The following is a 12,748-nucleotide window of genomic DNA, read 5'->3' as shown; positions in this document are numbered from 1 at the left end:
ATGCGATGTTATTGCTTCAGTTTTCTACCCTCTCCGGGTTTGACCTCAGAGTTTTGGTCATTTGGATTTTCCACTCTTCCTTTGGAGGAGTAAACATCTCTGCTAATTACTCTTTACTGCGATAAGACCTCATCTGCCGTAATGGGATGGTGACAAATTGCTTTCCGGTTACTTTGGAACGTCTCGCGCCGGTGCAACAGGATTTGTTGGGGGAGAGAGTATAACTGGGTCGTCTCTATCTGCTGATCACACCAGTGTGTCTGCACCCACAGACAGTTGAAGATGGTTTAGTTAGTCTGTGAGTTGTCTTCAAGCTGTTGCTGAGATTCTTCTCTTACCAGCCCTTCAAACATTGATTCAGTTGATGGTATATCCTGTACAACTTTACTGGTATACCATAGGATACTCCAATCATATATACTGTACATTGATAGTAATGATGGGAGAATAATCATTATCATTATCTCTCTAACTATCTATCTATCTATGGTATCTATCTATCTATCTATCTATCTATCTATCTATCTACGGTATCTATCTATCATCTATCTATCTATCTATCTATCTATCTATGGTATCTATCTATCATCTATCTATCTATCTATCTATCTATGGTATCTCTCTATCTATGTATCTATCTATCTATCTATCTATCTATCGATCAGTAACACTGGGAACACTGGGGGGGGCGGGGGGGGAGAGTTCAGGCACTCGCCATGTATGGAATTTAACGTGAACGTCTTCCACTTTCAACGTTCACTCCTCTGGCAAAGCAGTTGTTCAGCTCAGCACATGGCTCTTTCTCATCAAAGCGTGTTGTCTTGTATTGCAAACAAAAGCAGTTTGGTAAAAACATCCTCGCACACTGGGAGCCAACACGCACCGTGCACCCGGGTTGCACATGTCAAGAATGCCAAGTGTCTCCGCTCTGTCTGTACCAGCAGATATTTCCAATTAGACCTCTGCTGGAGCGGACATGCAACATCCCACTCTCAGTGCGGCTGGAAGCGCTGCCTCTGTTTGGTGAGATTGCTTCCTTTCAGAATGAAATGTGCTTGGAGAACATTTGCAGAAGTTTTCTTTCTAATGAGACTCTGGTGTGTGGCTCAGTTTGAGAGAGACAGATGGTTGCTCCTCTATTGAGAGCTGCCCTCCGACCACCTCACCTGCACCTGGCCACAGACTTTCACATCCTTTGATTCAAAGACTTTCTCAATAGGGATTTTTTATTTTATTTTATTACTTTAAAAAAAAAAAAAAAAAAAGCATTCCAATGTAGTTGCACTCACCCTGACAGCAATGACACGTTTCCTACACAACATTGCAATCTCACGATTGAGTCCTTCAATCTCCCACTGTGGAATGAGCAGTAGAATAAGTTGGGCCAGGCTGCGGCCAGGTGTTATTTATGACTCCTCATTTGACCCTGCATGCAATAAGGATTGACCGCTGCAAAGCCTCTCTGGCCATCGCACCTCGCTCCTCTTATTCCTTTTCTTTATTGTTTAACCTTGACTGGCGCTCCCCCACAGATTAGGATATTTGACAAGGTTCTGCAGTGATGGATGCCTCTACATGGGTGTCCTTGTTCTGAACGTAGCCACTCCATCCATCAGCTTATGACAAACCCAAGGCTAATTCTACTGATTACTTTTCATTTATTTACATGTGGGTATAAAAGCCTCCGTGATGGCTTCAGATGCGTATTGCAGTATCGCTCAGGAATCAAGCTGCTGGCTCTGTAATCACTCGGCTGCACGGTGAATTCATTGCCACTTGCAGTGTCAGTGTGGACTATGAACACATATGCAATAAACTTTGTTTTGGTGTAGCATTTTTATTGCTATGTGTGGCGATGCATGTGGCCAATCAGACGGCAGCCATTGGTGGAGAGGCCAGTGGCCTCTTTTAAATAGGCTTTAGATATTTCCCCATTCAGCTAATTAACAAGTTGTATTGTTTGCAATGCGTTGTCAATATCTAAGCTGTATTGACATGGTTTTCTCTCAATAAAGCCACATTGCTTGCATGGAAACGGTGTCTTTTTAGTCTGCATGGGGAGCCCATGAAGTATCTTGATATTGATTTCAAGTCACACTGCCACCGTCAGACATTGAACGCACGTATCGCATACCATAAGCATGCATGAGACACACATGTGTTTCCCCTGATGATACATGACCGCAGCAGCTGGTTGTGTTGGATGGATTGGAATATGTTGGTGATGGTCAGAGTGTGTAGCTGTTGCACCCTGAATGTGTGTGTTTTGCTGTGAGCTGCCGCCACGTGCAAAGGAGGAAGCAAAACCAGAGCAGCAGAAAGTAGCTGCTCTGGCAGGACTTCCTCTTTTCTTAGGCACTGCTAGGAGAATGAGTATAGCCATGAAACATTAAGACATAACAGATTGACGGTGACAAAATGAATCTGCTGTCTTGTCCTCTGGTTATTAATCCTGTTTGGCTCTACAGGAGCCTTTCAGTCGTCCGGTTGCGTCCATGCAGTGTCTCCCCAGAGAGGCGCATTTTATTTTGCAAATCAACAGCCTGTGCTCAAAAAAAAGGCTTTGATTTCTCAAAAGCAGGAGCCATTCATTGATTTGTGTTCAAGTCTCAGAGCAAAGCGCGGTTGTTCCTCTGGGGTAATCAGCAGAGTGTGAGAGGGTTGGAGTGAGTCAAGAGGTTTGAGTCTGACATTTAGCTGCTGCTACCTGCTGCGATATGTCAGGTCATTACTCTGCACCACCCGGGGGGCGGTGGAGGAGGGTCACACAGTCAGCTGGTGCTGGTTGGTGCTGCTGAAACAGACAGTGGACGTGGGCCCGTTTTCCACATTTGAATCCTTTGCTTGATGCTGTATTTTGCCTGTGGATTGAACTGCGACGCTGTCAGAGCTCCAGGTGTTTGTCGTGCCTTTTGCCGGTTGTCATCATTTATTCATGGCGTGTTTAATTAGGCGACCAAGCCATTCAGTTGTTCCAGATGACCCGCAGTGTTCTCCTTCTCCGCACTGCAGCTATAAATTCACTTCCCTTGTATTCACACCCTGCCAGCAGTATCAAAGTTCACTTTCCCCGCTTGTCACGTGCTCGTCGCTGAGACAAAGAGCAGTGCGTGACCTCAAGGAAATGAGTCAGCAAACAGAGCCCCTGCTTTCTGTGTGTGTTTCAGTGTGGAAGGTGATGCTCCCGGCAGCGAGGTGGGCGCCTCTGTGGACTCTGGCGGAGGCTACAACTGTGTCCCAGTGACCCGCGGCGGCGGCGGCGGCGGGCTGGGTCACGAGCACCTGGACAGCCAGCTGTACGGACACATCTTCCTGCCGGGCCACCAGCGGCCACGCAGGCCGAAGCTCCAGCACTCGCAGTCTATACTCCGCAAGCAGGCCGAGGAGGAGGCCATCAAGCGCTCTCGCTCCCTGTCTGAGAGCTATGAGCTCTCGTCAGACCTACAGGACAAGCAGGTGAGGCTACGTAAATATCAACAATATTACAAGCAGGAAGTTGTCGATGAGCTATTTGAAAATGCACTACCAGTCGTAAGTGTGGACGCACCTTCTCATGCATGTTTTATCTTTACAACTTTCTGCACTGCGGATAGACAGCCAAGACATCCCATATATGAGCAAGATACTACATATGTCAGTATGCAGCAAAGAAAGACACCTTCAACAACTCTAAATATGCTTTTTATGAGCGGTGGCTATGTTGAAGAATTTCAGTATAAAACGTGTTTGAGTTATTTGACACTTTGATTGTTTCCTCCATAACTCCACGTGTGTTCGTACGTAGTTTTGATGCCTTCAGTGAGAAACTGCAGTGTCAACAGTCAAGAGAATGAAAGAAAAGACATGAAATTATTATCATAGGCTGGGTCCAAACTATTGACTGCTGGCGTATATAAGCGATGATACGGTTACCCAGTGTTTGGCTGATAGGTCGACTGTGCCGTCTGAACAATTTCCAGTGACTAACATCTGTCATGCCTGACGGAGATACATAATTGCACTTGACATCTTGTTTTGATCGTCAATCTTGCAAGCGTGATGTGGATGTATCACCGTCACAGTTGCTCCAGCTCCCAGACTCCCAATGTGTAGCAATTAGCCAGTAGTTAGCCAGTAGTTAGCCAGTAGTTAGCCAGTAGTCCTTGAAATAAAAAGGCTGTGGAGGAAAAAGGGGAAGGCCAGTAGGAAGAAGGGAAATAACTGGGTCATGAAATACACACTCATAAAAAGTTCTTACCCGTCGTCTTTTATTGCACCTAATAAATAAATGTGATGCTTTCATTGATTTCTGCCGGTCAACTGGGACACATCACTGGTCAGAGGAGTGTTTCTGCAAACAGTATCATTCTGAGTTAATGGGCAGCAGTCCATAAATAATCCAGGGGTCCTAGTGACGTCCTGACGTGCACTGATATCGTGGACACGTGCACTTTGCCTGACAAACGGCTCAGATGGGAGGAAACATGTCCGTGAGTGAAGGGTGTGAACGGCTGTGGTCGCATCTGTGGCTTCCAACATTGATCGGCCATTCATGCCCTAAGTGGGTAATTAAATAACGTGTGTAAGTGATTGCATTCCAAGTGGAAGACATGCCCGGTTTGATAAGCAAAGCAGCAATCAACCAGCGGAATTAGTTTAGTAACTTGCTAATCCCAGAGTCTCACTGTTTGTCACGGTCTCCCATTGGTCGTACTTCTTGTCTCAGGATGTATTCAGCCACTCGACGTGAGCGTTGGACTCTCACTCGTTCATTGAAGTTGTCGCCATCCTGTCAGTGGAAGTGGCAGACGATGATCCTCCCCCCCTGGTCTACCTGTGACTGATGCCCCTAGCTGTCAAATTCAAATGCCAATCACCGTTCTAACCATGACGACAGGAGCACTGAAGACGCCTTGGCAGCTCTTGACTTGGCCTCCGCTGTCTTTCAAAGGTCAAAGGTCACGTCTTCCTTTTACGGGTTGATGGAGACGACCTTGTTTAATTTTTCTCGCACATGTCCGCCTGTCTTTGCACAGAGCCACATAAAGTAGTCTTGCGGGATTAGAGGATGAGTAATCACAGTGACTGCTGCTCACAAACATTTATTAATGGCTGCAGCTGTAGGAAAGAGTCCTTGAGTTGGATCCTCCACCCTCCGCTGTTCATCAGAAACTGGTAGAAAAGTTCTACAAACCTCATGCCACGCCCACTGAGGAAAAACATGAGAAGCAAGGCTGTTCGCAATCCCTGTAGCGTCACGGCTGGGCCACATGTCAGGAGCCGGTGCATCAGCAGAGAATGTCTTCAGTTGGACCGTCGTATGAGCAACGTTAGTGGCGCAATTCACATTTTTCTTCTCTGGCTTTTCTCTCGGCCCGCAGGTGGAGATGCTAGAGCGCAAATATGGTGGGCGTTTCATAACCCGACATGCAGCCCGCACCATCCAGACAGCCTTCCGCCAGTACCAGATGAACAAGAACTTTGAGCGTCTAAGAAGTTCTATGTCCGAGAACCGCATGTCCAGACGGATCGTCCTGTCCAATATGAGGATGCAGTTTTCCTTCGAAGGACCTGAAAAAGTCCACAGCTCCTATTTCGAGGGAAAGCAGGTGTCACTGACAAATGACGGCAGCAAAGTGGGAGCGCTGGTGCAGCCGGAGCATTGCGGGGAGATGGGCCTGCAGGCCAAGACCCCCACGGCGCCGAGCGACTTCACGGATGCGATCACAGAACTGGAGGACGCCTTCTCCAGGCAGGTCAAATCTCTGGCCGAGTCCATCGACGACGCTCTGAACTGCCGCAGCCTGCACGGGGACGACAGCCAGTCTGAGTCAGGAAGGGTCCAGCAGGACTTGGACCGGGAGGTCAGCTGCCAGATGAAGGCCTCGCACGCTGCTTCGGATCGCCGCAAACTGGACGAGATGACGGCCTCGTACAGCGACGTCACCCTCTACATCGACGAGGAGGAGCTGTCTCCGCCGCTGCCTCTGTCCCAGTCCGCCGACCGTCCTTCCAGCACAGAGTCGGACCGACGCCAGCGTTCCCTCAACTCCTCCCAGGACTATTGGTCTTTGGCCCACAAGGACGACAAAGGGGACACGGACACGAGCTGCCGCAGCACCCCGTCACTGGAGTGCCAGGAGCAGCGCTTGCGCGTGGACCACCTGCCCCTGCTGACCATCGAGCCGCCGAGCGACAGCTCGGTGGAGCTGAGCGATCGCTCCGACCGCAGCTCGTCCAAGAGGCAAAGCGCCTACGAGCGAAGTCACGGCAACCAGCAGAGCAGCCCCAAACACATCAGCCACGGCCTGCCGCCGCGAGGGCCTCCCAGGGAGGACGACGGCGGCGGCGGCGGGCGCCATCGGCCGCGGCAGCTGGAGGCCCACCTGGCCATCAACGGCACGGCCAACCGGCAGAGCAAGTCGGAGTCGGATTTCTCCGACGGCGACAACGACAGCATCAACAGCACGTCCAACTCCAACGACACCATCAACTGCAGCTCCGAGTCGTCGTCCAGGGACAGCCTGAGAGAGCAGACGCTCAGCAAGCAGACCTACCACAAAGAGACACGCAACAGCTGGGACTCCCCGGCGTTCAGCAACGACATCATGCGGAAGAGGCACTACCGCATCGGCCTCAACCTCTTCAACAAGTATGTGCTGCACACACTGAACGCGTACACGCACACTGTCACAATAGAGTGTTGTGGTGGTGAGCCACCTCATAGGAGGAAACAATCTATCATGGGATGTGTAGAAAACAGGTTGCTGTAATGCCAGTTGAAAATGACCTAATCAGTGTCTTTGAAGCCCCACCAGGGTGTTGAGCTCTTTATTGAAAGGACTCTGGAAACACTGGAAGAGTGGCTAAAATCAAAACTATTCCATGAGTTGATATCATTTCAAGTTCGAGTTCGGCGGGCCGCATTTATGGCCCCCGGGCCTTAGTTTGCCCTCGCCTGTCGTGGACGTTTTGGGGCAGAAGAAGAAGCTCCTTCATCCACGTTCTGGGACTTTGTCCAGTTCTGCCACTCTAATTCCTGTCCTACATCTGACTCACATTGGGCCAAGTGCAGCAGTGCAGTGGGATAATCACAGATTTGGACTGCGGCCTCACTTCATCTGTTTGTTTGTGTGTTTCCTCTGTGAATCTCTCTCTCTCTCTCTCTCTCCCTTCCTCCCCTCTCTCTCTCTCTCTCTCTCTCTCTTCCTCTCTCTCCCTCTCTCTCCCTCTCTCTCTCTCCCTCTCTCTCTCTCTCTTCCTCTCTCTCCCTCTCTCTCTCCCTCTCCTCCTCTTCTGTATCTGCAGAAAACCAGAAAAGGGCGTCCAGTATCTGATAGAGCGCAACTTTGTTCCGGACACTCCTGTGGGTGTGGCCCACTTCCTGCTCCAGAGGAAAGGCCTGAGTCGGCAGATGATTGGCGAGTTCCTTGGAAACAGGCAGAAGCAGTTCAACCGTGACGTCCTCGAGTGAGTTGCCAGCGAGTGACGTCTGTCGTTTCTACGTATTTACAGCTGGATCGTTCTGTTCCCCCCCCTCGGAGCACTGGGATGTTTTTAAACCAAGTTTGACTTTCGTTGCCTTCTGTGCCACTGCCGTTTACTATTGGATTTTGATCTGCCTATTGGGGAAGATATAGCATCATTCACTTGTAAATGGGGCTGCCAGTTGGCGATCCACATTCGTTCAGACAGTTTTTGAGTTTCTGAGCGCTTCAGAACGAGTTGAGGAAATAAACAGAAATAGAATGCACTCAGTAAAATTGCTGTGACGCTCAGATAGACACAGACACCCTATTTATATTCATCAGTACTCTGGATAGAAGCCAACCTGTATAGGTGTCATCTTTGCCAGCAGTGATTTGTTGCAATATTCAAATGAAGTTTCTTATATTCCAGCTGTATTTGGAACACAGCCGCTCTCTGAGAATCTCTTTGAATGGGAATCTCAAAGGCTCTTTGAGGAGCAGCGGAAGTTTGTCAGAGAGACGTCTCTTCAGTCTTCTGGAAAATCTCTAATTCTTTACATTTTTACAAGGCAGAAGCATTTATTGAAATGCCTCCTGCACCGTGCAGTGCAGCAAGAGTGCGGCAGTATTGAATAATCCCCTATTAATAATCAAGCCGTTCTGATTCCGAACTGAACTTTTGAGAAAATTCCTAAATCTTGAGAAAGGATTCAGTGGATTTTCCTCATCAGACGTTGATGATTCTCATGTTTGCTCTGTCGTAACGCTGCTGTTCATGCATCTTCCACCAGCTGTGTGGTGGATGAGATGGACTTCTCTGCCATGGAGCTGGACGAAGCGCTGCGGAAATTCCAGGCGCACATCAGAGTTCAGGGAGAGGCCCAGAAGGTTGAGCGGCTGATCGAAGCGTACAGGTGAGAGAGGCTCTGATGCTTGGTAGTGACTCAATCACTGCGTGTGCCAGTGCTTTTCCTCCTGTTTATCTCCTAGTTTATATCAAAACGTGTTTTTATCAGTAACAGAAATCTCTTCTCCATGAGGGCATTGCAGCCTCAGAGAACAACGTTGATGCTGTGACAGTCAAGAGATTACAAATCTGATCATCTCTTCTTGCCTGCAGCCTCTTCACTTGTGATTACAAACTGGCAATTGACTTTAGTGAGACTGTGAAAGGCTCTGTGCAGTGGCTGGAGTGCTGCACCGCTCGTCCTTTTACTAGAGCCTCTTGCCGAGGAGCCACTGCTGATGGTGACATTCTTCACCATAACAGTCACAGCGAGGACCGTCAGGCATTGTTCCAGTCTTCCATTTTACATTCAATTTTCTTCATGATGAAATCTATCCACAGTGTTCAGTCAAGTAATAACAACAGATTGTGATCCTTCCTGCTTTTTGTGGAATTTCGAACTGACGGTCGCAGACGTTGGAACATTATTTCCACCCAGCATTCAGTAACAACAGCCAGTGGTACATGAAGGCTTGGTCCGACTGAGAAGTCTGGGTCTGCTCGAGGTTTCTTCCCACTGGGGAGTTTATTCCTGCTTTGTCTTTTAATTGTGCAGAGCCCTCGCAGACGCCTCTGGATGGGGTTTAGTGCTCTTTGAATACAAGTTGATTGAGTGGAATTGCTCTCAGCTCCACCTGCCTGGTCAGAACAAGCACTACTGTCACCAGGATGAGTCTCAGCGTGTGATACCTTTTGTTTCATGTCCTTGCATCCCAGTCAACGCTACTGCATCTGCAACCCGGGAGTGGTGCGCCAGTTCAGGAACCCGGACACCATCTTCATTCTGGCCTTTGCCATCATCCTCCTCAACACTGACATGTACAGCCCCAACGTCAAGCCCGAGAGGAAGATGAAGCTGGAGGACTTTGTGAAAAACCTCAGAGGTACTTTCATTCTCAGCCCAGTCAACATCGTCTTCGGACGCTGCCGATGGAAATGTGAAGTTGCAAAATGAGAAAACTCAATTCATTCCATGTGTTCCAGTGAATTTAGATAAATGTATTCACCTATTTTGCTCCAGCTAAGGTGTGGTGGTGTAAGTCAGTGCCACTGGTGTTGAGCTGCAGCTCTTTCAAGTTGGCCTGTAGGTATTTTCAAGGCATTGAAGTGTCGGTAATTAAAGTGCAACACTGAGAAGAGAATGAACATTAGCATCAGGGGGCCTTAGGAAGCACAGCTCTCTCTCTCTACACCGTGAGGAATGTGTGTGACAATGCAACACAGCCATGTGTAGATAAACGCAAAGGTTTGTAAGCTCTTGTAATGTATCCCACTGAAATGTTCGTCCCTCTGTCTCTTCCTCCTTACTGTCCCACAGGAGTGGACGATGGAGAGGACATCCCGCGGGAGATGCTAGTAGGGATATATGAGCGAATCCGCAAGCGAGAGCTGAAAACTAACGAAGACCACGTGTCCCAGGTTCAGAAAGTGGAGAAGCTCATCGTTGGAAAAAAGCCAGTGAGTTTGAGTTTGCCCTTGGGGTTTTTTTTTTTTTTTCCCGTGACCCCTTTTAACCCCGGCTCCGTTTAAAAAGCCCAGCGTTGCAGAGCCAAATTACCCAGTGTGCATCTGGGCTGTCACAGGGAGCCCTCACTTGTTCACAGGCCACGTGCTTCAGGAGCCGAGGAGCATTCTTTAGTCCCTGAACCTCCTTTCAGCAGCGTGACACATCAGTTCTTCAGGGCTGCGGACCTTTCTGTCAAATAGCCGCAGTATGTCTTTTAAGCAAAGTGCCGGCCATGCAAAGTGCCGCCCTGACAAGCTGTGTTGTAATAAATAAGATAAACAGCCCGGGCCCTAATGATCTCCAAGTTGTTTACTGAGCAGCTCCTCCCTTCCCCTCGGCTCGTCCTGTCCTTTTCATGAAAGGAAGATCCACTTTGTGACACAAAATCATTAGAGGTCCTGCAGCGCTAGCGAATGCATTAACATGCATTAGCTCGTTATAACCTGGCAACCCAACACATGAGGTGCAGCATGGTAAGAAAATCAAGAATTAGCCGTCCGGCCTTCTGCTCCTTGTCCTTCCATCAGCTGGCAGGTTTCTGACACATGGATAATGACAGCATCTTTCACTGTGCCCACCAATCTCAGTGAGTGTGTGAGTGATTGATTGATTTGTTTCATCTGCACAGATTGGCTCACTGCACCACGGTCTGGGCTGTGTAAGTACGACTTTGCAGAGTGGAAACTGTTCACCTCAGGTCTTCCACAAACAAACGTTGCCCAGCAGATTAACGTAGAGACCAACTTGGAAACGATGTGCTGTGGTTGCAGGTGCTGTCACTGCCCCACAGAAGGCTGGTCTGCTACTGCCGCCTCTTTGAGGTGCCTGACCCCAACAAGCCGCAGAAGCTGGGCCTCCACCAGAGGGAGATCTTCCTCTTCAACGACCTGCTAGTGGTACAGTAGACACTATTCTGGTGAGAGCACAAGCGCGTGCTTTCCTGAAATGGTCCGAACCAGTTTTGTTTTGTTCTTAGGTGACTAAAATCTTCCAGAAGAAGAAGAACTCTGTGACGTACAGCTTCCGGCAGTCCTTCTCACTGTACGGCATGCAGGTCCTGCTCTTTGAAAATCAGTGTAAGTGTAAGTCCTTCTGTTAAAAATGGCATGGTCGTCCATACAGTGAAAGGTCTTTGTGTATCGCAACTCCATCTCTCTGCTCAAGCTGAACAACCTCCTCAAGTGTGTGTGACGTCACTCTGTAGATTATCCAAACGGAGTCCGCCTGACCTCTGCCATTCCCGGAGCAGACATCAAAGTCCTCATCAACTTCAACGCACCCAATCCTCAGGACCGCAAGAAGTTTACCGACGACTTGCGGGAGTCTATCGCCGAAGTCCAAGAGATGGAGAAGTACAGGATAGAGTGTGAGTAGCGGCGCCGCGCTCGGCGAGCCTGCAGGAAGGGCAAAGGAGTGAGCTCAGGAGGTTTCACCCTGCACCCTGTGTCTCCTTCCACAGCCGAGCTGGAGAAGCAGAAGGGGGTGGTGAGACCCAGCATGTCTCAGAGCTCAGGCTTGAAGAAGGACACCGGCAACGGCAACCTGAGCAGGGGCAGCCTGGACGACAGCTACGCCATCAGCGAGGGTCTGAAGAGAAGCGCCCTCAGCAGCTCCCTGCGGGACCTCTCAGACGCAGGTACAGATACAGGGGGCGCCAGTAGGTCCTGTGTGCTTCACTTGACGGGAGGTGGGTGCACGCTGAGAAGATGGCTTTGGTGCAGGTTCACTCGGGCTGAAGCAAGCTGAGGTGTGACTGGCCGCAGGGCATCAGTTGATAATCCTTGGTCACCGCTGCAGTTGAAAGCAGCGCTATGTAGGTCACTGCGATCAATGTGAGAGCCTCGGCAGCCAGAGGAGTTAATGTTGCGTGGCTGACTGGGCTGCAAAGCCGCTTGAACGCACTCGGGGACCTCGGCCCACCAACAGAACATCAAAGAGTGAATGCAGTTGTGTCTTTGCGGCCGCCGCGCCCTGACTGCACGCGTTTCAGTGGATTGGAGCAGGATTAGCAGACGACTTTGATTTACTTAGTCAGCTATTAACAGAGCTTTCCCCACAGGAAGTAGTCAGTGGTGTTTACCAGGCAGGGCTGAGCAAGTCACTCAGAGATACGGCCTTTGCTTCAACATTGACTTTCCTTCTATGATCTCTTTTCTTTCTTTTAGTCTCACTTCTTCACGCAGGTGAGCTGCTAGCTTGCCGGTCTAATTAGCATGCAGCAGGCCTAGTAGTGCCAGCTGTGGCTCAAGGCTGCTGTGTGGACACACAGACTGACCTTGATTTGGCCTTAGTCATGACTCACCTGCCGCTACGATAGCGTCCCAGTATCCCAGTATCCCAGTATCCCAGTATCCCAGTATCCCAGCGTCCCAGTATCCCAGTATCCCAGCGTCTCAGCGTCCCAGTGCAGTCGCCAGGTCGCGGCTGTGCCACAGGCGCACTATGCTGAAGGAAGGTGTGAACCGTCACATGCCTGCCAGGTTTGTCTAATCTGTCCTGTCACATGTTCCGTCCGGGCAGGCAAGCGTGGGAGACGCAGCAGTGCAGGATCTCTAGACAGCAATATGGAAGTAAGTAGGCCACCACTGCTGAGGAGCCTTCCTCTCACTACGCTACGTACGTTGCTTGGTGTGAGCATGAGAACTTTTAGTTCTTTTTTTTTTTTTTTTTTTTTTTTCCAGTTCCTTCTTAGTTTCACTTTAGTTTTTAGTTGTTTTTTTTTTGTTTTCATTCTGTTGTGTTGTGTTTTTGTTGTGAGCACCTCGGCCCCCTTTTGCATGCTTGGGG

General features: G+C 49.4%; 1 protein-coding gene across 8 annotated transcripts in view; it reads left to right on the top strand.

Moving 5' to 3' along the window:
- The window catches only part of iqsec1b (IQ motif and Sec7 domain ArfGEF 1b), a 125,790-nt gene that overhangs the window by 106,114 nt on the left and 6,928 nt on the right, over positions 1-12,748 (top strand). For 7 of the 8 annotated variants that reach the window (XM_076013203.1, XM_076013202.1, XM_076013201.1 and 4 more), the window contains 12 exons: positions 3,168-3,456; positions 5,361-6,631; positions 7,288-7,449; positions 8,240-8,362; positions 9,172-9,338; positions 9,773-9,912; positions 10,590-10,619; positions 10,732-10,857; positions 10,938-11,037; positions 11,166-11,327; positions 11,421-11,597; positions 12,482-12,531. In XM_076013203.1, the coding sequence (XP_075869318.1) occupies positions 3,168-3,456; positions 5,361-6,631; positions 7,288-7,449; positions 8,240-8,362; positions 9,172-9,338; positions 9,773-9,912; positions 10,590-10,619; positions 10,732-10,857; positions 10,938-11,037; positions 11,166-11,327; positions 11,421-11,597; positions 12,482-12,531 (2,797 nt within the window). The remainder of the gene's footprint in view (positions 1-3,167; positions 3,457-5,360; positions 6,632-7,287; positions 7,450-8,239; positions 8,363-9,171; positions 9,339-9,772; positions 9,913-10,589; positions 10,620-10,731; positions 10,858-10,937; positions 11,038-11,165; positions 11,328-11,420; positions 11,598-12,481; positions 12,532-12,748) is intronic. The other variant, XM_076013209.1, reaches the window with a different exon arrangement.

This window comes from Nelusetta ayraudi, unplaced genomic scaffold, assembly GCF_046127955.1.
Source record: "Nelusetta ayraudi isolate G7.1 ecotype Tasmania unplaced genomic scaffold, CSIRO-AGI_Nayr_v1 ptg000146l, whole genome shotgun sequence".
Lineage (NCBI taxonomy): Eukaryota > Metazoa > Chordata > Actinopteri > Tetraodontiformes > Monacanthidae > Nelusetta > Nelusetta ayraudi.
The sequence above is the reverse complement of the archived record's forward strand: the minus strand, read 5'-3'. Positions and strand labels throughout refer to the sequence as shown.